The sequence below is a fragment of the Platichthys flesus genome, chromosome 14, assembly GCF_949316205.1.
Source record: "Platichthys flesus chromosome 14, fPlaFle2.1, whole genome shotgun sequence".
NCBI lineage: Eukaryota > Metazoa > Chordata > Actinopteri > Pleuronectiformes > Pleuronectidae > Platichthys > Platichthys flesus.
In genome coordinates this window covers 3855603-3881356 of record NC_084958.1, presented here as the reverse complement: position 1 = coordinate 3881356, position 25754 = coordinate 3855603, and the positions used below count along the sequence as shown (strand labels likewise).

At 40.3% G+C, this 25754-nt stretch overlaps 1 protein-coding gene across 2 annotated transcripts in view; it reads left to right on the top strand.

Annotated features, from left to right (window-relative positions):
* The window catches only part of map4l (microtubule associated protein 4 like), a 102664-nt gene that overhangs the window by 61253 nt on the left and 15657 nt on the right, over positions 1–25754 (top strand). For both annotated transcript variants that reach the window (XM_062404917.1, XM_062404916.1), the window contains 5 exons: positions 19079–19446; positions 20528–20707; positions 22309–22423; positions 24434–24493; positions 24746–24993. In XM_062404917.1, coding sequence (XP_062260901.1) covers positions 19079–19446; positions 20528–20707; positions 22309–22423; positions 24434–24493; positions 24746–24993 — 971 coding nt within the window. The remainder of the gene's footprint in view (positions 1–19078; positions 19447–20527; positions 20708–22308; positions 22424–24433; positions 24494–24745; positions 24994–25754) is intronic.

The window sequence follows — 25754 nt, the reverse complement described above, 5'->3', positions numbered from 1 at the left end:
GCCTGCAGTTTTATGGAGATAGAATGTGCTGATAGTTTGGAGCATCAGTACACAGTTTCTCAGTTTAGCTCAAAAAGTCAGACTTAGGCAAAACATGGAGATTGGAGTATGCTGGAGACCGCTAGCCAATTCCTATTTAAATCCTCTCTGCAAATATGTTTTTATAAAACCTGAACAGAGTGTGGTGAGGTGTAGGAAAGTGGACCATTGTCAGTTTGACTCAGACCATATTTATTTATTTCAGAAACAAGTACCCAGTTAACTAGGTAATGTGTTCCTCTGCCCCAGCTTTTGACACAAATGCTTTACAAATGGCAGCCATGCCATAATAACCAGTCTCATAAAGCTTATAATTGACGGTTAGTTCACTTTTTTCAGTTCTATGCTGTACGTCTCTGGAACTAAACTGGACAGGCCTTCTGCCTTCTTTACAGCAGATATTTTGATGTGCCACAGAAGCACCGGTGAATAACTGATAAGATTAGTGATGACCCCGTTCCACTTAAGTGTCCTAGTAACCATGTCTATGAGCCATCAAGAGTCACCAGGGCCCTTAAAATATCTAATTTAACTGTAATGCAGCCATAATTCATGTGTTATTGGCTAACCCAATAACCAACCGTTAAGGCTTTAGTGCTAACTTGTGGAGATAAGTTGTTCTTAGTTTGTGTGTTTGATATTTGACCCTCCCATTAAAACTTAACAGTCTTGAATCAGTCAAGTAGTTATGGCTAACATGTTAGCAAACAAGCACAACTCATACCATACTGTTTGCAAAGATGGACAACACGACTTAAGTTTGGTTTAAGTTAGTTATTTGATGTTATAAAACAGGGTGAAACAGTCTGAGAGCATTTTAAAAGTGTATGTTTGTAAATGATTTTGCTCAGTGAAACCTTATTTAATTTTTTATGTTCTTAACCAATTCACCTTCATTGAGATAACAGGTACAGTATGTGGCCTCTTTGACCCTCTGCCAGCTGCACCGTGTTGCCTTCAAAACCCACATATCAAGCCGCTAATTATATGGTTTCTTATGTAACTGCTGCTACTTGGCAATCAGGCCAACGTGATTCCCCTTTGTGAGCTTTAATGGTTCTATTGTGCCGTTTCTTTACTGTAATGCTGAACTCCTTTCCATGCAGTATATCCCATCACTGGAATTATAGTGTTCCAGTATTCCTACAATATACATTTGAGAGCAATGAATCCATTATTTCTCATTATTGTTCTCAATTATTTCAGATTGATACTGTGCACTGCTGGCCTTTCAGCAGTTTGAGTCAGCAGCTGGTTCGTAATGTCTGCTAAAAATCATAGAGCACTTGGTGCTTTCATTTATACCATACATGGCACAAAAGGTCCGTAGCTCCTCTATTCAAAACATTATACCAAACTTAAAGCAATTTAAAAACATAGGCAATGTTACACCTCTACCCTGGCCTGTGCCTTCAATGAATTGCACCTTTATTTTATCTAATCCATCAATGTAATCAGATAAATCAGTTATAATTGTTAAGTGAGTGGTTGAAATGAGGATTCTGCAAAGGGAAAAATGTAAAACACAGTAAAACAAAGGTACAAAATTAATAATAATAAGGTCAAAAGGTTCAGGGAACACAGTAGCTTAGTTCACACAGTATTATTCCATTAGTCAACAGGTTAAGTTGTAGCTTAATGATATATATACAGATTCTTATTCTTTGGCTTGCTATTGGTGATTACAGTCTTCGGTGATATCTCACTAATCTCTGCTTGTGTCTCTCACTCTGTATCAACCAGTGAGCAGTGCCTGTCATATGGCGGCTGAGTAACTGTGACAGCATTTGATCTGTGTGTGTGTGTGTGTGTGTGTGTGTGTGTGTGTGTGTGTGTATATTTGTGTGTGTGCTTGTGCACGTTTGTTGCTAGGGTTAGATGCTAAAGTCTTGCCTCTGCGAATGAGGGAATATTCCGGGCTGTCATGTGACTGTGTGATGTCAGAGAGAGAGAAAGAAAACAGAGAGAGAAAGAGGAAGAGAGAAAGAGGGAGGGAGGGTGGGAGAGCAAGGTGCAATTTAGCCTCACAGCTGATCCATGCAGTGCTCAGAGAGAAGCCGAGACGAACAGACACACACACTCTCACACGCACTCGTTTTTCTTTGCCTGTAAACACACACACACTTTATGCACATTTGCACAGTTACACCCTCTCAACTCTGAGTCATTACATCAAGAAAGGATACATTGCTTCATCTACTTTGCAACACTTTGGATACTGAAGATATTTTTGCCTCTTGAACAAGAATAAAAGGACAGTAACTGGAGACAGGAAAGAAGACATGAAAAAAAACTGAAGACGGGGAAGGACGACCAAAAACTACAAGAAAGACAAAGAAATAAACAAGGGGAAGAGAAGAGACGAAACCAGAGAGAAATAAAAGGGGACCTGACAACCAACAGGAGAATGTCCTTCCTGTCTGGCTCTCCGTGGCAGAAGCCTGGTAGCAGCGGGTATGGACAACCTTCCAGTGGGCATCAACGGCAGCTGCAGCAGCAACACATATCTCCTAATGTCCTCTCTGGTGCCAACGTCCCTGCAGTCCTGGCCTCCCCTCCGCTGTCACCTTCCAGCCCAGCCTCTGGCCAGCCTAGTGACTGGCACTGTCAAGGCCAGATGGCACTGGGGGGGCAGATTTCTGTGGTCACCACCCAGATGGGGTCCAAAGTAACTTCAACTGAAGATGAGGTGACATTAAGGGCATGCAGGACTGAGAGGACAACAGCTGAGGTAACATCAACTCAGGGTGTCAGCATGCCATCACTGAAGATAGAGGATGAGGAGCCCAGATTGGGGAGGCGGACGGAGGATGGACACACATCAGGAGGCGCAGGGGTAGGAGGCTTATTGGGGAGTGCAGGTCAAAGCCCCAGCAACCCCCTGTCTTCCTACTCATCCTCTCCATCTTCATTACCCTCCCCTTTAATCTCACCTGGGAGGTCATTTCCAGGTTCTGCCCTCGACCCTAAAGCTATTATAACCCCTAGCTATGGAAAAAGCAATCTGCAACACAATTATAAAGGTAGCAAAGATGGATTTTACATCCAAGGACTTCAAGTAATATTTCAAGACCAGAGTTTGCCTCCTCCTCCAAAACAAGCCTCTGGGCTTGGGGAGAGAAACATATTGAACCCCTCCATCGCTGCAGGCACCACTTCAAGTCTAGATGATGAAAAGGAATCTGGTAGTCTCACATGTGGAGGCCTTCTCGGAAGTGTTAAAGAAAATTTAGTGTCAGGTCTGAGTGGAGATCAAACGCTGAAGGCATCTTTAGGGAAGAAAAGTGTGGATACTGCTGGTAGTGCTATGCCTACTGCTGACCCAACAGGAGGTAAAGCTGGAGCCCCTCCAGGGCCCACAGCAGGCTTACCACCGGCCTCGGCTAACAGAGCTAATGTTGGTGTTGGGGTGGGTGTTGTAGGGGAGAGTGCTATAGAGAGACAAAACACTGCAATCTCACAGAATTTAAATAGTGTAGAGGATGGTAGAGTGGTATCATGTGCTACATTAAATGAAGAAACAAAAACTAGAGAGGGCAGCCAATTGCCACAGCGGACTACAGTTAGACGTGCGATGTCTGACTGCACACATCTGTCTGTTCCCATGGTACTGGCTGGAATGTACCCCACCAGTATTAGAGCCTCACCAGCGATGATGTCCAATGAACCAAATTTTGCCCTGATCGGCTCAACATGCCAGCAGAGAGGGCCATACCCACATGTTGCTGTGCGACGCTCCTTCACTCTCATGGACGGTGCTGATGCTGCTGCTGCAATGGCGACAATGATGTCGTCCCAGCTAATGACGTCACCTGTATTGCCGTCATCCCCTCCCCCTAAGAGGCACCATGGGAGCTGCGAGACCAACTTTTTACTTGCAGTTCCACCCCCGGCGGTTAAAAGCAACCAAGAAAGCAAACTTGAAACACTGGGTAAGAGTTTTCTCTTGTGCGCTAGACCTATAGCCTAGACCGTGAAACTGCCAACCTGATCTTCGATTTGTTCAACACTTCTTATTGGTCTGGTACTGTGCTCATTTCGAGTATAGTAGGCAAGTTAAAATATTATTTCGCTACATGTAGCTAGCTAGTTACCAAACTGTATTCATGAATATACTAAAAAATATATGAGATCCAAGTCGATACACAAATAATCGACTGACTAAATTAGTCTCACTTCGTCACTGATTGGTTGGCAAAACAATACAGCAGTCCCAACCTGCACCACAAGACTTCCCGAGTCCTGGTACTGAATAGGACTGACATGCTGTCGTGAGCATCTTTAATAATGCTGCTTAGGTTCTTTAATCTACTGTGTTACAGATCAAACAGCTTTGCTGGGTCTGCACTACAGGAATTGGGAAGATACAGTACAGTATCTTATTACAGATACATGTATTAAAAATTGCTTAAAGTTATTTCAATAATCTCACCAACACCTTATTGTGTAGCTACTGTAAATCAAGTTTCAAATTCCAGCATTTGTTGCTGCAGGTAAAATCTAGGAAGTTGCAATGCAGTTAATTTAATGAAATAGCTAAGAAGCTATTTTGAATAGAGTGTGAGCAAGAAAGGGTGAGATGGCTGAGAATGGAAGAGACTGAAGCCTCTTGTCACTGATTAGAATGACCGGTGCAAGCAGCACCCAGACCCTTTCCTGACCTTGAAATTTGCCTCGCCTGTCCATGTATTTTCGTGCCAAGCTGTGCATGCACTTTGCACAAGTGAGAGGTGAGGGAGCAAAGAAACAGGTGGCTGTTTTATTCAAATAAAGGACTGCATAGTCAGTTGTTGGTGGGTTCGACGTCACGTCACACCTCTGGTTAAATCAGGCAAACTGATAAGGCAGTTTACACTGATTTTTAAATGAAGATGATTGATTCTTACAGCATGTGTTATTCACAGCTGCTTTAAAGCTCACATCTTTATACTGCATGAAATGCTTCTCCCTCAGTTCCCTAAGTCCCTGCAGCCATTTCAATGCAGCAGGAGACTCTTGATAAATGTGCAGCCAAGGAGCACAGTGTCATTAGACACCGCCATCCACCTTTATTAATTCTCCTGAAGATGACACTGGGCTTCGACAGAATAACCACACACACACACACCTCTATACACTTCAGACTGGTCATAAAAACTCAGCCTTAAGAGCTTATTAATCTCATACCTCATGACGCTTCTGTCCGGCTTTGTATGCCGTTGTCTTCAGTGAGAGCATTGTTGGGGTTGGCTGACAGCATACAGCTGAAAACAAGCTCTGATGTAACATTTGTGGGTTTGAATGTTATCTGCAACATTCAGGTTGTTTTACAGGTAGTGCACACTTTCTAAATGTTTTCTGGGTGTCTTCAGTTTGTTTTTTAGGGTTTAAATCTTTGTAAATGATGTCTGAATACTGTTGCACGTATGTTGGAAACTTTAGTTTTGAAAATGCAAATCTTTATTTAAAAAATATATGCATGCACACCTGCACCCATATTGCAGTCTGTTATATCAGAGTTGTGTTTAAAAATACTAATTTCAGAGATTTGTCCTCACATTTGTGAGCTTACAAATCATGTGACCTTCGGCAGCGTTGTCCCGCAGCTCTGATCTAAAACTCCAAGGGGGAGGGGATTTTAAACTTTCAAACAGCGTTTCAACCTTTTTCTTGTTCTGGAATATGGCATTATATTTATCCAATCATTTTAAACTCTAAATGTCAGTAAATGCATTCTGTTTTAAAATGAGGCTTCAGCTGCCCCTGTCTAAAAACAATACCTTCTGTGGTTTCTATTGATTATTGCACCGAGTTTTGCTGTGGCAGGAGTCAAGTGAGTGTTACAAAAAGTCGAGATGGTGAAATCACATGTACGTAATGAATTTAGAAGAAGAAGGTCCTCCCTTCCATTAGCTGAAAGATTAAAGCCCTCTCGTCCTCCAACAACAGGTTTAATAGGGTGAATTGATATAGAGAAAAAGTGTTTTCCCAGCTGGTTCAGATCATCACTGTATCTCATTTCAGTTTTATAAATGTCGCCCAGATATTACATCTTCGTATTTTATTGTCGTCTTTGAAATGACAGTTTGATTTTTTTTTCACAAACACAGGCTGAGAGTTAATTAAGAGAGAAGTAAGACAGTAAGAAAGAAAAAGTGAGAAGTGAGTGAGGCAAAATGGCAGAGGATTATGGGAGGAGCAGCTGACGGGTTTAGATCTTGATTGAATGAATGCTGATTTGCATGATAGGCTGATTATATGTTTCCTAATAACAAGGTGAGTGAATACTGAAGCATCCATAGATTAATTCATTCAATTCCCCCTCATTGTAATGTCTTCTATTCTTATCTATACAGCATATACCTGTACTCTATGTTTCTCTGTCTACGTAGTGATTCACACACCCATCTATAAGTGTGGCCTGTTTTTCAGACTGCAGTCGACAGAGAAAAGCTGGGGCATTGATTAGACATTGACGCTGTACTCATTCAAATATAGAGCAGCTATTTCTAGCAGCGCATGTGTGAGCGCAAATGGTTGTGTGTGTGTAGGTGAACAGCTCCGAGGGAATTTTACAGATTTTAAAGGCCCACGCCCCCGCAGTCACAACGACAGCAGACAGCGTGACTGCAACTTTAGGTGTTTCTCTTTTTCTTTGTTGAGCACAAAAATAGATCCCAGCTGCACAATAACACACAGACGTGCACAAAGAAGTACACACAGCTAGAAGAGAGGCCTCAAACAGTGACAATACACAAACAATTCATCAGGCTCAGCGACTGGCTGTCTTAATTTAATACAGAATCAGATCCCTGTCCCTTTTCTAATCTTGTTTTTATAGATTTGCAATACAGCTATGAAGGGGATGGCATTTCCTCAAGACACAAATAACAAAATACAATTACAATTAAAAACTGATTACATTTACTTTTAGCTTGTAGCTCTTTGTGTGTTGGCATCTCTGTGTGATTGTAGAGGAGTGAACAGCTGCACTAGACAGTCAGGAGGTCCACACAGCTGTGAGAGGGACTTCCAACAGTTTGCTTTCAAGGAAACACGTTTAATACACACAAAATGAAATGTTTGAAACAATCAGGATTTAATGAGATCTCTCTGTGGGAAGGGAATACAGTAAATACAAATGTTTTCAGTGGTGTATTACCTTAGAGTGAGCCCTTTACTATGGAGGTGGGTCCTCTTCCAGATGCTGCACAAACATGTTTCTACGTCAGAACAGACAAACCAAACTACTGGCTTGAGGGTTGAGGGGAGTTATACGCAGTCGGTTTTAGTCTACTAGCTCACCATTAGAAGTGAATGTATCACGCTCTGGTATCAGTCATTCACTGACTGTAAGAACAGTTCCTGTCTGAATTATATGGCTCCAAGGGGTTTTAATGCTCTATCAACATGGAAAGTGGATTGGCTTGCTTTATGCAAATGTTTTATTTTATTGAAAAACAACATTGCCAAACAGGGCGGTACAAAATAAAATTATAAAGTGCACATTTCAGGTAAACAAGGCCTATAGTGCAGCTAAACCATGGCTTAATATTTTCTTTTTTTCAAGTTTGCTGTGATCATAGCAGTCAGGCCTCTCAAACAGACAAGCAACAAAATAACAAACAAACGATGATGTTTTAAAAAAATATTGTGACTTAGTCAAACACCAACATGCAAAAGCGTGTGTCACACAGCGAAAGCATGAGAGTTGTCAGCTCTGCGTTAATAAAAAAATTGACGGCGTTAAAATGGGTTTGCGTTAACGCCTTTAATAACGCGTTAAACTGACAGCACTAAATGTTTTATATACCCTGAGAAGAAGAGTTGCCAATTCCTGACTTGGTTGATTAGATCTCTCATTTTCCCATCTGGCCTTACTGAGTATAAAGGCCCTTTTAAGTTACCTTTCATTTGATTGTAATCTGACTCTTATCTCACAGTGTGAACACAGACTATCGCTCTGACATCATCTGACTGCCCAAAAAAAGAAGGCATGCAGTCTGTCATCATCAAAATTATCTTAACATTCAAACATTAGAAAGAAATAACAGAGAGCTCAGTGCATCAGACACATTTTAGATTTGTTTAATTGAGATGAACCTACTGAACTGAAAAGTATTTCAAAGTCATACATGCAGCACAACACTTTTGCAACACATCTCTGTGCCCAATAAAAAATCCTAACAAAATGTGAATAAATCCTTTGTTTAAAACATGTTTTTGAACCAAAATAAACTAAACTAAATACTTCATAGTCTAGGTCCACCATATTGAAACTATCCCTCATTACAGGTGAGAATATTCTCCAACACGTTCTCCTTAACAAATGTAATAAGACCCATCATTTTATGCATTTTAGAAGCGCCTTTGGCTTCAAGTCCCATCTTCTAGCTGTGCTCACTTTTACTTGGATAGCCCACCCCACTCTTTGGCTGAGCCACTCAAGGACAGCCATGGGCTTATCCCAAAGCCACCCCAGTGTTCTCATGGCTGTTTACTGTGGGTCAATGATATGCTGAAAGGCTGAAATGTGCCCTTGTGTCAGGTTGCGTGAACTTAGCTGCATTAATCCTCCACTTAGGTCTGACCAGTCTCCCTGCCCCGGCTGCAGAGAGGCAACCACCCTTCTCCACCATAGGGGTATTAGCCAGGTGATGAGCAGTGTCTCAGTTTGATTCAATTCAACAATTCAGAGCTGCCACTGTGCCATAATTGTCTAGTTGATGGAGTGCTGTTGATTGTCCGCCAGCTCTCCAGTGTCTTGCCCGGCTAACCCAGTTTGGCTGGATTGCTAATGCTATAGGAGGTAGCTTTATATGAACCTAGTTTTTCATGATACAGATATAATTTTCATTTGCTTTCTAAATAAACGTGAATGATGTCAGAGGTATTGTTGTTGCTGCCCTTGTGTCGTTATATAGGCTTTTATAATTATTGAGTGATTAATACTACAGTAGACCTGTAGCAAAATACCCTTGCACCAGGTTCATATCTGTGTTAGTAATGCTCTGATTTAGGTAGCAGTCAACTCCTTCTCTCTGTTTCTCTCTGTCTCGCTCTCTCTCACACACATACACACACACACACACACACACACACACACACACACACACACACACACACACACACACACACTCTTATACCAGCAGCACACACAGCTTGCAGTGTGGTATTAGATGGATCATCTGTGCCCTCAGCCAGCATTTTTATTTTGGATGAGTCATATCGGTGGTCTTGCAGGGCGGAGTGATACAGTGATGCAAACTACCTTGTCGAATAAACCTATCGATTTGGTTTAAAATGGGACAATTGTATAATATTGTAGTGTCTTGATTACAGCATATTTCAGATAAATCTGATGGTGCCAGTTTTAATGCCTGCAGAACCATAAGATGAAATATCCAAGTGAAAATGTTTGCAGCCTCTGTGATGCTTTTAGCTTATTCAGTCCTGGCTTAAACATGCTCCTTTTACATTATCCACAGTACAGTTAGGTGTGTTAGTACAGTTCATTGAATCTTGCAAACTCCACCGATTTTACAAATAAAAGTCTGTTTACTGGTCTTGGAGAGTTCAACTGTGTAAGAAGAAAAGGTTGTTTAAATCCCCATCTCTAAATGTGTTTCTTCAATTTCAAGCATTGTCTAAAAACACTTTTCATTACAAAATGCTATAGTTGTTATATTTTTAATGTGCTTTTAAACTCATTGTACAACTTTTGACTATGGGACATGGGCAAGTGATGGCTGTAGGTTGAGTGATGTGCTGTAGTTTGGTTTCTAGAAGGCAGACAGGCAGGTGAGCAAGGTCCCAGTGTGTCCAGTTTCAGAGCAGGTTGAGGTTAAGTGATCCAGATCCAGGGTTCAGACTCAGCAAATGGGTATTTGTAAATGAGTAAGGTCAACAAATAGTTTGTTCTCAAAGTAGAGCAGACAATGATTTAGTTGTTTTTTTATCAATTAAGGTCAATGAACCATCTGGTTGAATGTGTCTGATTGAATGAGTCAAGTATAAATAGAGCAGGATAGTTATGGACTTAGATAATTGGTTGATTCAATGATGTCTAGGTGAGGTTATAAGAAGTCGGTTGAGTGAAGGCCGACCCCGGTTATAACACACACAAGACACTTGTGGTAAACACAGAAGAAAACTAGAAGGGCACTCAGTAGAGTGCATATCGCCGCCAAGGCTTTTTGTTTGGATCTGCACCAAAAAATATTCTGTTTTTTTTTCCATTAAGATCCACGAATTATTCTTTGAGAAGTCAAGGAAAATGGTGAAAAACACCCTTTCTTGCATTGTTGAAGAAAGTAAAAAGACATTCCTGCATCTGCGCGCCCTGATCCAGATCTACCCCAAAATTGAATGGGTTCTTTCCTGAACCATAATACTACAAGTTTTGTGGTAAATAAGCTGTATTTATACAGCGCTTTATAGTTTTGATGACCACTCAAAGCACTTAGCAGTACAGTTTTTGCCGGTCACCCATTCACACACATTCATACAGTGTATCTATGCACAGCACTTTTTCTATGAGAATAGAGAGATTTTCTGGCATTCAGTATCTTGGCTAAGGAGACTTTTGCATGTGGAATGGTGAAGACTAGGATAGAACCATCCATATTGTGGCTAGAGCACTTTGTAGAAAATGTTTGTGTAACCTTGCAACAAAGGACATGGATGAAAATATGACGTGCATGGACGAGGTATTAATGATGAGACATCCTAACAGTAGAAGTGCAATGCAAAATCAGTGGTCTAATCATTAATGCCTGGATTTTCATTTTCTGTGTTGGTCAGGACCACAAACTCCCAAGTTTGATTTCTGTTTTTACATTTCTCCAAATATAAATTAACATGACAGGCATTTTCTTTGTAATTTAAGGAAGTACCAGGCAAGATTTTTTTTTTTTTGATAATTTTTTTATTTGGAAATGTATATGAACACCGAATACACTGAGCATACATTTTAACAGACATTTTTTTTTTTGTTGTTTTTTTTTTACATACACATACAAACAACATCCCACCCACCCCACCCACTTGAACATGTAGTACACACACCTAGAATAACAAAAAAAGAAGATAATAGGTAAAAAAAAAAATATATATATGTATATATATATATATATATATATATATATTCTGTACACTACTTGATAAAGGGTCCTAGTGCAAGAAATATTGCTATGGGGTATCAGGTATAGTTTTGAGTTTCCCTATGTATTTCAAAACCGGATCCCAGGTTGACTAGAAATTGTCCCTTGACCCCCTGAGTGAGTATTTAATTTTCTCTAATTGTATAAAGTGCATCAGGTCACATATCCACAAAGACGCTTTGGGAGGGTTTTTTGATTTCCAATGTAATAATATTCTTCTGCGTGCAAGCAGAGTCACAAAGGCCAAAATGTTTTTATAACTTTTCCTTACTATAGAATGTCTTCGGTCTGTGATACCAAATATAGCTACTGCTGCATTGGGTTGGAAATCAGTATTGAGCGCCTCAGATATTGTTTTAAAGATCATAGACCAGTAAGTGACCAGAGCAGGGCATGACCAAAACATATGGGTTAAGTTGGCAGGGGTGTGATGGCATCTGTTACAACTAGCATCTGAATTAGGATATATTTTAGCTAATCTTGCTTTGGAAAAGTGAGTCCGGTGTAGAACTTTGAATTGTGTTATACTTAATTTTGCACAAGAAGTGCTGTCATTCACTCTTTGTAAAGCACAGTTCCACATGTCATCTTCCATGTCTTCTCCCAATTCATCTGCCCAGTCCGCCCTTATCTTTGCGATGGTTATGGTTTTAAGAAAAGCTATACAATCATGTATTCTAGAAATGAGCCTTTTTGAATTAAACGGGGATTCTAGCATATCATCTAAGCCAGACATTGAAGAGAGAATTGGAAAGTTGGGGTCATGGCTCATAAGGAAGTGGCGTGCTTGAAAATATCGAAATAGGCTAGATCGAGGAAGGCCAAATTTTTGTGATAAGTCGTTCAAGCTGGCAAATACACAATTTATGTACATATCTTTAAATTTAGAAATGCCTTGTCTTCGCCAAAAAGAGAATGTAGCGTCTATTTTAGCTGGGGGGAAGAGGTGGTTATTGCATATAGGGCTTAAGCTAAGAATTTGTTTGAAACCAAAGTACCGTCTCAATTGAAACCAGATCTTCAAAGTATTGCTGACAATTGGGTTGTTTGTGAACTGGGAAATAGAAACGGGGAGACTGAAAGTGACCAGAGCCGTGAGAGATGTTGAGATGCATGATGTAGCCTCATAGTGGCACCAGTCTGTGTCTGGAGTATGAAGCAGAAACATTATTTTTTGAACATTTGCAGCCCAGTAGTAGTAGAACACATTAGGAAGAGCTAGGCCTCCCTGTAATTTAGGCCTCTGTAGAAGCTCTAAACGTACCCTAGGGTTCTTGCCATTCCAAATAAAAGAAATAAAAGCGCTATCAATACCTTTAAAGAAAGACCTAGGAAGGTAAAGTGGGATACATTGAAACAGGTAGAGGAATTTGGGGAGCACACTCATCTTGATGCAATTCACTTTACCTGCCAAGGACAAGTGGAGTGTTCTCCATTTCTTTAGATCTAATTTGACTTTATCAAGTAGAGGAGCAAAATTTTCCCGATAGAGGTTTTTCATATCTCTAGTTATGTTAATGCCCAAATATTTAAAGCCGTTTCTAGACATTTTAAACGGTAAAACATTCTCCTGAATTTGAAGAGCCAAGTTGTTAACAGGGTAGCATTCACTTTTACTAAAGTTCAGTTTATACCCGGAGAATTTACCAAATCTTAACAGAGCATGGAGGATATGAGGTACACTAAGAATAGGGTCCGAGACAAATAATAGTAAATCATCGGCATATAAGCTTAGTCTATGCTCTTCTCCTCCTCTAAAAATTCCACTTATTGATGGCAATGATTTGAGTGAAATGGATAAGGGCTCTATGGCCAAGGCAAATAACAGTGGACTAATTGGACATCCCTGACGGGTCGCTCTCGACAGGGTGAAGTACTGTGATTGCCTGCCGTTTGTAACCACAGAGGCCTTGGGTGAGCTGTAAAGAAGTTTAATCCATGAGATAAAATTTGGACCATACCCAAATTTCTTTATACAAGTGAATAAATATTCCCACTCAACCCTGTCAAAAGCTTTCTCTGCGTCCAGCGAGATGACCACCTCAGGTACCTCATTGGACGCAGGGGAGTGAATAATATTCAAAAGCCGTCTGATATTTGTAAATGAGTGTCGACCCAAAATGAAACCGGTTTGGTCAGCAGAGATCACATCAGTCATTGTGGTTTCTAGGCGTAGGGCAAGAGTTTTAGCTAGGATCTTCACGTCACTGTTTAGGAGGGAGATGGGTCGGTATGAACCACATTCTGTATTCTCTTTACCTGGCTTAAGCAGGAGAATAATCAATGCTTCAGTGAGTGTTTGTGGTAATGACCCACGGGATATAGAATCCATAAACATTTCAAGAAGAATTGGGGATAGTTTCTTAGAAAAGTCTTAAAAAATTCTATTGGATAGCCGTCGGGGCCAGGTGTCTTACCACTTTGCATTGCCATTATTGCGTTAATAATTTCAGACAGTTGCAATGGGAGTTCGGTCTTTGTCTTATCCGTTACCTTTATGGAAGGAGCCTCGAGATCGCAAAAGAAATGTTCCATATCAGTTCTATCACTGGTCGCCTCTGATGTATACAGGTTAGAATAAAATGAGGTGAATGTTTCATTAATTTCTCCCGGGTCAATAGTTAAATCACCATTTGGTTTCCTTATTTGTGAGATTTGTTGAGAAACAGATTGGGACTTAAGTTGGTGTGCTAAAAGACGGCCAGCTTTTTCTCCATGCTCATAGGCATATCCACGTGATTTTAACAACATTTTTTCTGTTTTACCGGTTGACAACAGGTTGTATTGAGTTTGAAGGTCAAGCTTTTTTTTATAGAGTTCAGGGGATGGAGACGTAGAGTACTGAGAGTCTACTGTGCTTATTGATTTAATAAGCTGGTCTTGTTCAAGTCTACACATCTTATTGATTCTTGCTGAGTATGATATAATCTCACCTCTGATCACAGCCTTCAGTGTCTCCCAAAGCAATGAGGAGGAGATGTTATCTTTTTTATTGGATTCTATAAAGTTATCAATTTCTTTGTTTATCAAATCACAAAATGATTTCAGCCAGTAAGGTTTTGTCTAATTTCCAAGGAGGGCGTTCCGAATTGTTAGGAGGAAACACAAGATCTAGTAAAACTGGGGCATGATCAGATTCAACTATGGTTGAATAATCTGCATTTGTGACAAAGGGAAGAAGGTTTCTATCAATAAAATGCTGTATGAGTGGTGGACTGGGGAAAAGAAGGAGAAGGATTGACCAAGTGGAAAAAGAGAGCGCCAGGGGTCAACACCTCCCATTTGATCCATAAAAAAAGCTAAAGATTTGGACATTTTTGAAGGGTCTGTAGATTTAGGATTAGAGCGGTCCAATATTGGGTTAATTGTGCAATTCAGATCACCCCCTAAAATTAATTGTTGTGAGTTTATGTCTGGTATTAATGAGAAAACTTTACCCATGAATTTATCATCATCCCAGTTTGGGGCATATATGTTAACCAAAACGACAGGTTTGTGGAAAAGTAGCCCAGAAACTATGACAAAGCGCCCCTGTGGGTCAGAGATAACAGTGGTAGCACTGAACTGAATTTTTTTATGTATCAATATAGCTGTCCCACGTGTTTTGGAATTGAAACTTGAGTGGAACATATGTCCCACCCAAGCTTTTCTGAGTCTAATTTGATCTTTTAACAACAAATGAGTTTCTTGAAGAAATGCAATTTCACATTTTAAATATTTAAGGTGATTGAATATTCTAGCTCTTTTTACAGGTCCATTCAAGCCTTTTACGTTCCAGCTAATAAATCTTACATCAGTCTTTCTTACATTAGTTCTTTGTTCCATGGTTAATCAGAAAAAGGATAGAATTGCAATAATAACTGTAAAGCAAATAAATGGTCGCAACAAAAAAGTGTACAGCTTCATGAATGACCTCACTAAGAAAGAGTGGGATAAAGAAATAATAAAAAAATAGATAAATCTAGTGGTGTACCATCCCATAACCCTGTCCCATACCACAGACATAGACATAACTAACACTAAGCCTATACTTGTTCCTCTCCCTGAGGCAAGCTGCAGGCATAACACTGTTTCCAAAAACTTCCGGTAGAACATCATATTCTTGCTTCTAGCTAAGAAGGCTCCCAGTAATGTATATTATATTAACAAGGTTAACACAAAGGCCATGAAGGCAAAAGCAGGGCTAAGGGGACAAAAATATTATAAAATAATAATTAGACGTTAAAAAAAAAAATATATATATATATATATATATACACATCCATGTAATGGGAAAGCTATGTGTCCCCTTCTCTTTTGTTCCCCCTAAGTATATATTAGCCCATACATAACATGAACGTAAGCACACAGTAACACAAGATCCGGGCCACTTTTTTTCCCCCTCCTTCTAAACATGTTATCCCAAACGTAGCGTGGGTGAAAGCACAGTACCTTTAAATCCAGGGCGTATGTCAGAATAGTTGCAAAGGCAGTTACGCACGTACACAGTAGAGTATGCGTTATTTACCGTCCGTCTCCAGGCCAAACAGTGAAGGCAAACACTGCCGCATTATTACTCTTTACCAATCCTCTGATCGTAGAACCTCTGAGCTTCATCAGGTGAGTCGAAGGTGAGCACGTCGTCCCTGTGTGTCACGCGTAGCCTGGCGGGGTAGATCAGGTGGAACCGGACGTTCTTTTGGTAAAGGGCTTGCTTTATCCCGTTAAATGCAGCGCGCTTTTTAGCGAGAGCTGCGCTGTGATCTTGAAACATCCTTACGACAGTTCCTCCGTACCGCAGCTCGTGATTCCTTGCCCAGCGCAGCGCAGCCTCCTTCCTTCTTTACCAGGCTAGATTTTGCAGATTTTTTCATTTGACTGTTTGTCCTGGGTATAACGTTTTTGCAGTTATTTTCCTGCTGAGAGTTAAATATATTATACTGATGCATATTTAATATGTAGCAGACGGGCCCGAAAAAACTGCAAGGAATCTTGGAATCAAGGACATTAAAATTCATGAAACAAGTAGGTGTCACTGTGAAGCCTCATGCTGCAGCTGCAGCAAATCAAGTCTGTTTTAATGGGTTTATAGTTACTGTTTAGACAAGGAAAATATGCTCCCTCAGCAAAGGACAGAGCTGATATTAGGGATGGTATATTATTCTGTTTGTGGTCCAATCTCAGAGAGGAAAGTCTAGATTTAATAGCAGCTTCTGTGAAATGAAGAGACCTACTACAGCTGTCCTGTAAATGCTGTGTCATAGTCACTGAAATACAGAAAAGCTCATTCAATGTGAAAATAGTTTAAAAACTATAACAGGAGGAGGTCCAGGTTACTGTCTCTGTCACGAATATGAATGAAAAAACATCTGCAACACTACACAAGGTGCACTAATAGGTTTTCTGTTAGTGCTGGATCTGCAGTCTACACCTTCATCCATTGCAATATTATAAAATCTGACATGTTGTCTCTGACGTGTAGATCTGCTCGCCACCACCTGTGTCAAGGCTCATCCACCCGGCCTTTACATCACCAATTACGTGCTCTACTACAGCACAAATAGGACACGTGTTGATGAGTGATCCTCTCTTGTCTGCTGGTTGACAAGGTGTCATGTGCCTGGAAGTTTGAGCAATACATCATCACCTAGAAACAGTATTGAATTTTAGCTATATAATGTGAGATTTGCTTGCATTGTATCTCTGTGCACACCCTATGCAAGATGCTTGCCAATTATTTTGTTCGCTCACAATCTTACGACAACAGTCTGTTGCAGAGTTGAACAGAAAAATGTCAACGTAATTGTTACCTGTAATTTATGTATTTATTTACACCTCAGTAATAAATAGACTATCCATTAGTGAAAAATACATTTCATGGGTCTCCTACAACAGGTCTGGGCCCAAATATGAGAAAATTGGCAGGTTCTTTTAAATAACTCATACACACACCCTAAGAGCAGGCCTTTTAGTACCAATGGTTCTTGCATGAGGCCCACTGAACTGATATTTATAAAATCCAGTTCAAAGTGTAGAATGTCATTTTCTGTTACACCCTGACCTATGTGTGTCAATGTCAGACAGGTGTATAAATACGCATGTAGGCTACAACTCTCAATTGGGAGATTCTCGTATAGCCGCTGTGGGATAGCAACTTGTACTATCAGAGGAAATTACTTCTTCACCGACTCTTCATGCATTAAAAGTTATAGTTTATTGACATGCCCATTTAAAATTATGTAAAATAGAAGAGCAATGTAAATTAACACTGCACTGCTCATGTAGATGTGCAGTGCGTTCAATGACAGGAGACGGTCATCTGCACAGTAGCAAACAGACATGCATCATGGCAGCTCCATGCTCCTTGTCCTGCCCTTTATTCAGAAAGAGCTGAAACAAACAAAGTTGAACTGTGCCAGGGGCCACCCTGGAGGGAAACAGGAGCTTGGCTCAGGTGTTACAGACTGGTCTTCCTACTCCTGCAGTGTCTGCTCCGATTGGATGTAGAGTGACCTGTGATCTTGTTAAGCTTGTTAATAAGTGGTAAGAGCCAAAGAGGAGCCACTGTTTCCTGCGTATGAACAGAGACCACTTAAATATCTTTTGTAAAGTTCTGTTTTGGCATCATTAACTAAAGTCAGAAGAACTTACTATGGACAAACATTGATGGTTAAGTTTTGAGGGGAATTCCCGATGGTCAGATCTGGTCTTGTGTGCAGAGAAATTCTTCAGCTAAAGGATATATATGTTTTCGGAAGAAATATATATTTGTTGCTCCCTTTTATTTGGTCTGAGATCTGTTTCAAAATGATGATATCCATTTCAGAGTTTATTTTGTGGCTATAGGCTGGGCTACAGGGTTTATGATTAGTCATCGCCCTCAGTCCTACAAAATTGCAACGAGAGTGTGAAAAATCTTGACAGTGAATATGAAAACAATATCAAACTGCAGAATGTAGTGGGACATCAGCAGTGGTGTAGCGGTGCACGGAGAAGTTTTATAATTATTTTATGCCACATGTGCCTAATATTGTTGAGGTAAATCAACGGGGCAGCTAAGCTAAGTGATATTTTACCTCAAATCTATAAATAACAAAACTGCAGTTTGCAATTTCCGCTAACTGGAAAAGAACATTCAGTATCTGCAGAAGTGTCAGACTGTGAGTCAGTTGCATGACTGGCTGATATATAACCGTGTGCAGCTTTGTCGAGTTTGATCTTCGAAGTGGAAATAAGCATCCCATTTTTAGCTTGACGGACTGTCCTAAAAAATTTGAACTATGTATTCTGACCCCTGGATTGGTGAGAGTGGGGATTCAACACATACGTAGCCTTGTAACTTTTGGGGGTGATCCAGGATACAATATCTAGAAGTACAATATAATCTCTTCCTAAAAAACAAGCACGATCTGTAGAGAGAGTGATGAAGTGACTGTATGTTCAGCCAGTGATAACTGGTTTTTAATGTTATTGTATGTCAAATAATGGAAAAAAACTAAATGAATATATCTCCCTTAAACAAATTTACAAAACTAACAAAACCTTAGCAGCTTCTAATTAGTAAATACATATATGAATTTCCCTATTTCTTTTCTGTTGTGGCTTAAATGCTTGAAATAAGTTACTTTGCATGTATTAAACCATCAAAAGACTTCCATTGATAGTAACGGTAAACATTTGCTCTATAGATCTCTCATCAACTGTGTCAATAACCATATTATATGCATATCCTTATTGGTGTATCACACAAACTCCAGTGAGGCTCTGAGTCTGTTTTATAACAATCATAAAGGTTGATGTACAGTGACAGCTTTAAAAGTATACATTTTACTTCCAATATTTAGTAAAAAATATCCATTAACTTTTTATGATTTTGATCAAATATAATAACAGTGACAATGACATTCTCTCCCTCACAGTGAAATCTGACAACAAGGACAAGCAGCCGAAGATGGACATCATGTCTACGAAGACAGAGAAGACTGAAGCTTTCGACAAGAAAGAGAAAGAGGAGCAGCAAAAGAAAGACAATGTGCCGGACAAGAACCAGAAGTCAGAGAAGATTCTCAAAGACGAGGAAAAAGCAGAGAAGATGAATGTGGAGAAGAACAAGGCTAACGAGAAGGCAGAGAAGGTGGACAAGCCAGAGAAAACCAATAAAGACGGGAAGAAGGAAGAGGAAAAGAAGCTAGCTGAGAAGAAGGAGGAGAAGGGAGGGAAGGGCACAGCTAAGTCCCCAAATAGCAACGGCAGCAAGACCCTGCCAAGCTCAGACAGCAAGAGCAAGGTGAGGCCCACACACACTCACACACACTCCAGCAGAATACTAAAATACACTGCTGTCTAGATAAAAGGTGGAGCAGCGGTGTCCAGTGGTCACAGTGTTGAATTCTGACACAGCCACAGTGTAACTTATTAACTGTGTTGCACCATCCACTCTTATTCTCTGTCTGAGTACAAGATAAGATAAGAATGTTATTTACACAGTTATAAGGAAGATTTCGATGATACAAATAAATGACTGGAAAAATGAGCTTTCACTCACCTTTAATCTTAGTGTTGGGAGATACATCATGGGATAGTTGTGGTTTACCAGTTTTTACAATAACAGTGACATTTTATGTAAACAATACTTATAATCAAACACATTCACACTCCCCTAGTGGGTATTAGTATTTTTTTTTATATTTAGCTAACATGACACAAAATACACAATTAAGTGAATTGAAGATGATTGGTATTATCTTCTATAGATATTCTGATATTGTCGTTATCGTGAATCCTTTTAAATATGATAATTATGTATTAAAAATCGTTCACCCAACTCCAATTGAAATATAATGAGGAATTCCCATTTGATTTTTGCATAATGTATAAACGTTCGACGTTGTGATGTTTTTTAAAGTGTATTTTATATAACAGAGCTAGCCCATTTAGAGTTACTTACATCACCGAGCTTCTAGCTCTATCTTTCAAAATTTACTACTGACTCAGTTTTTGTTGGGTGTTTTTGCTGATTTGTGATGTTTGTGTATGACAACACAAGAGCAGATTTCCACATCGCATTCTACTTTTAGACTGCTGCTCATGTTTTCACATTTCAAACATAAATTCTTTCTTTTACTGCTCATTATCTTTTTAAAGTAGTTATAAATTGCATACTTCAATGGCTTGTTGTCAGATGGTTGCTGGCTGAGCTGCCATATCATGCTGTCGTTGCAATCGGTGATTTCACTTCTGCTTTTTCTCTCTCTACGTGCTGGATATCTCCTCTCTATCTTTCCAACTTTTTCTTTCGCTCCCTCCCTCCCTACTCTTTTTTTTTTGTTGCTGTTGTTGTGGCTTCCTTTTAATTGCATAATCACCAGCCTGACATTGGTGCAACCAAACCAAATGCCACCAAACCCCGTCCATCCACCCTCTCCACCAATGGCGAGGCCACCTCGACCAAACACCCGTCCCACACCCCAGCTTCAGTTAATAAAAAAAGCCCTGTAACCAAGGCGACCACACCTAATGCTGCCAAGCGGCCGCCTACTTCTGCCAAGGTGAGTATACTGCATGTAGTATTATAATAAACAGATGTACATCATGATATAGAAAGATTAGTCTCACGCCACTGTTGGAGTGATGGGGTCTTCCCCAAGTTTGGCCCTCTACCAGAGGCCTGAGTGTTTGAGGACTCTGCACAGGATTACTTACTATGACTGCAGTCCTCTGGACAGACTTCAGATGTTATACCTGGAAGCTGCTGGAGCTCCTCTCCCAGTTTGGGGGCCACAGCTCCCAATACCCTAGTACCACATGGGACCAAGTTGGACTTCCACACCTTATGTAGTTGTTCTTTCGGCCCCTTCTTCTCATGCTCTGCATGCCGAATCTGCTGTCAAATGTATTTGTCACATTTATCACAACTGCCCTCTTCTGCTGCTGGTCAGCCACCTTTATGACTGGTTGGTTGGCCAGCAGCTCCTCTTCAGTCTGGAATTTGAAGGCCCCACAACTTTTGTGTAGGATTTTAATAGGATGGATGCAGCCTAAGACCTTCCTTTTCACCCTCCTAGTAACCTGTGTATGCCTCTTGGTTTACACTAACCCAGCTTGCACGTTACACCCTGCTGCTGTTTGCTGGAGTGTCTCAGGGTCATCTTTGCACCTTGGGTCCTGTCTTATTTGCCAGACCCCAGCCCCTATAGATGTGCTGCTTAGAGCCTTTTATCTCATAATGCCAGCCACTTCCTTTATCTGGAAATTATACATCCCTTAGAGTGGCTTAGTCTTACATAATATTTCCGTTTCCTCCTCACCACCGTCTGTCCTCTGCTGCCTGAGGCGCTCCCTCACCAGTTCATCCCAGGGGTCCAGCTTCCTCATATATTCATGGATGCGCCTTGTTTTATCCTGCATCTGCCACTTACTAATCCTCAACCTCCTTCTGTTTGTAGAGGGTGAAACAATCCCTCCATGCATTATGAGCACTTTGCTGTGCTTAATCATTCCAGCTTGATATATGATGACTGGTAGAGTGAACATATTGACTCTTATTATCAGAGTGTTCATTGTTTATATCTTACTCCTGCCATTGAATTGGCTTCGCAGCACGTGTCTCTGAAGGTATTAGGCTGTAGCAAAACTCCTTGAATCTAGGATACCCTAGAGAGACTGTCTTGAATGGCTGATATACTACCTTCTAGTGACTCCTCCATTCAGCGCTGATCACCTTCCCTCTTTTTGCCTCCACCATGTGACCACACACCAAGACAGTAAGATGGAACTGGGGATCATTGAGATCATCTTCAGTTACACTGTCAGTGACAATTCTGTTGTCAGGACGCGAGTTGGAACCTGCTGTGTAATATTGAGGAGGGCCTTTTGTTACCCCTCATAAAATGAATGTATTTCGAAATAAATCTCTTTTGCATTTTATTTGCTCTTATACTTACAAGATATAATATTGTTATAAATCCAACAATATTAAGATCTTAGCCCCTCCTTCCTCCCTTGCTATATGTGACATATTTGTCTTCACCATTTTTAATTCTCATGGCTGCATGATAGGCCACACAAACATAAACACATAAAGACATGGCCATAGACTCTCGAAAAAATGCAAACCTAAAGCTAATTTCTGCTCTTTTCTGATTCTTAGACTCCGGACAATGGTACTGCTGAGAAACGCCCACCTGTTCCAAAGGCCACGACCACCCCACGTGCAGCTGCCAATAAGAATGGCTCCTCTGCGACCCCTGCAAGCAAAGCTGCTGGTACGTGCTCACTCACATGCACCGACACAGCGTGTCACATCTCCTTTATTACACCTGTGACTGCCCGCCCTCTGTGCCTGACTGTGTGACATGAACATTGTTGTCACAGACAGTATCTCCGGTCCGCTTTGGTTGGATCATAGTGTGGCCATTGCACTGTGGCCTGAACTCTCTGCAGTAGGGGAAATGCAGCCTGCTAGCACTCCAGGCAACAAGCAAATAGAATTGTTGCCATATGTTACTCTTTATCAGATTCAAGAGTTGGCTTTTTAGACACCAGGCTGGTATTTTTATCACATCACAAACAGTATCTCACCTCACTGCGTGAGGTATCTATGACTCAGTCTGAGCTGTATAGTCAAACAGGCATTTTGCATTTGTGCACTGCAGCTCAACATCCTCAGAGTATATGATTCATTTATCCAATTCACAGCGATGTGAGTTTTGTACTGCACGGTGCATAGTTCATTTTAGCTTCAGGAGTGATCTCCATTATTTCTGCAACTGTTGCCCAAGTGGCTGTTTGGACATGCTCTCACACCTCCATAAACTGTGAAAAGATTCACTTTTGCTCTGACAGCAAGTAACACATTCTTCTTTCAGGAAAACATTGAATATCCTGTACAGTTGAGCAATCTGGAACATGTAACTAACACAGAACATCCACTACAGGAATTTGTCAGACAGGATATCTTCACCCTCTACGGATTATCAGCCATTACTGGCCCCGTTTCTGCAATTTTTTATATGAATAATTATATAATTCATAGTTGAGCCACAGGAGGGCACAATAAATATTATAAAGAAGCCATGAATAATACAGCAAAAAGTCTGTGTATCAGACACGGATAGTAGCATTCACTTGGAGTTGTGAGTCTCATTTTTAACTTCTGGGGAAATATTTACCAAACAGCAAATGTGCTGCAAAACCACAACTAGGAGCTAAAAGAGGCATTGTTAATCCTACAATTTTCATCCCAGCAGCTTTTAGATCAACTGTATTTGAGAAGCATTTGTTGTGATGCTTTGTATCTCCTCTTGTGTATTATCATCCAAAACCAACAACTACATAGCCTACTTGTTTGATTTCAGAATGTTTTGCATTAATTCCCCAAAAATATCTTTCTAGTGTCTGTCTCTGAAGGTGGAACATGATTTCAATTCAGCTGATGAAAGGCAGTAAACTCAGCATTCAGTCACACTGAGGCAGCGGCCTATTACACAACCCGACTCACATAAGCTATCGTGCTAAAGCTTGGTTCTTGTCTATCCCACAAACATGAGCAGTCTGGTCCGACAATTGAAGAACAGAAGTCAACAGCAGTGTAGTGGTCAGGATGTTATATTTCAAATTTTTGTTTGAGGATTTAATGTAGAATAGGGGCAGGAAAAGACAAGCATGGTGTTTCTTCCTACTCTTTTACGGAGGAAAATGGAATATTAATCTATGTTCATTTATGTTGCTGAATATCTATTTTGTCCTTTTTTGTTTTGTTTTTACTGCTACTTATGTTGTGGATATCTATAACAAATTGACATAACGATATTTTTTATTTAACCTTTAAGATATGCTCAAAATAAATTGAGCTAAACTAAAGTATTCAGTACTACTCATTAGTTCTGAAATTTTACCCAAACTTAATAACATTTTTTCATCCACCTCCATGAACTAAACATTCAGATATCAAAATTCCAAGATTGTTAGAAACACAGATACCAACATTTAATGACTTCATAGTGCATCCACCAAGTGTGATCTCCCCAGTGTTGAGTGCTTGTTTTGTTAGTACACAAACAGAAGAAAACATAACTGCCTTTGCAAAAGTTAGTGGACCAACACTATATCTCATTCTGCAACACAAATTTCACAGCCTTGGTGCTTGTCCACTAACCAGATGTAGAACTATGTGAGATCTGCCTGCATCCGGATTCTAAGTTTCGACAACAGTGATGAAGCATCAGAGTTTCTAATGAGTGTTAATAAGGTTGTGTGCTTTCCTTAATACACAGTCAACAAGAATGAAAAGGCTGAGAGCAAGACGGGAGAGGCCAAGAAACCCAAGACTACAGGTAACTAATACAGAGATTGGACACAGACTAGTAGTAATACTACTGAGTATAACACCTTTCCTCCCTCTTTAACTTTTAATGATTCAATTACATTGTCACTTTTAAACCCTTTTAACTCTACATTGTTGCTAATACTGATTATCAACAGGAACATGGGTTATTGTGACTGACATTTAAGGTTTAGCGTTTCAATTTTTACAAAGAATTGTCTAAGCTTAATTCTGTAACTTTTCTGTATCCTTTTTCTTGTAGCCCGTCCTCGCCCTGCCTCCAACACCACTCCTGCTACTCCGGCTGCCTCCATCAACGGTGACAACGCCTCGCACCGCCGCCGGGTCCTCACCAAACCCCCTGTGCCCAAGCAGGTCCCAATGGAGAAGAAGCCGCCAGTGCCCCGTGCTAATCGAACCCCTCGGCCTCTCAATGCACCGGACCTGAAGAACGTCCGCTCCAAGATTGGATCCATCGACAACATCAAGTACCAGCCCGGTGGAGGAAGGGTAGGAAAAAACAGACCGGGATGAATGATTATTTCAGGGTGATCAGAATCCAAAAGCCTCCACACAGGTGCACTGCACGCTATCATAAGGCAATTGACATCCAATCATGTTCTGATGTCAAAATAAGATTGCATGACAAAAAGATCGAAGTGACTTTGAAAGCGGATTCATTGTTCAGCATATTTTTCTGGAGCTTTAGTCACATGCTGCCAAATTTACTTGAGTTTAACTAGAACAATAAGAAAGGTAATTTCTGCATTTAGGTCTATGGGAAATCCTTTAGTAAACAGGGTTGACGTTTTTTGGAGACACAGCACATGTGAACATGATGCAAATCCATTAGTGTTATAATATTTACAAGGAATATATAATATATAAGCTATATGGAAGGAAAAACAAAAGAACAGCTCTTCCTCAGGTGACTGAGAATATCATTGCAGGACTGAAAAAGTTGTTGACAGTTACTTAGAGAGGGATGTTATTGGTGGATTCTGTATATAACCCCCTCATTACAAACATAAATACACATCTGAGAGGTTAGTGGTGTACACAGATGTGGAAATGAGTCATTCTTTGTCTTATTCTTGACAAGTGGGCAACAGCTGGTGTTGGGACCAAAGTCCCTAGAGGGAAAGGACCCCAGGATCGACCCAGAACATGGTTGAAAGATTGCATATCTTTTAATCATCTATCCATATTTAAAGGCCTGTAATTTAAGTTTTTGACTTTATTTACCAAACAAATTGTTTATTTTTATTGAA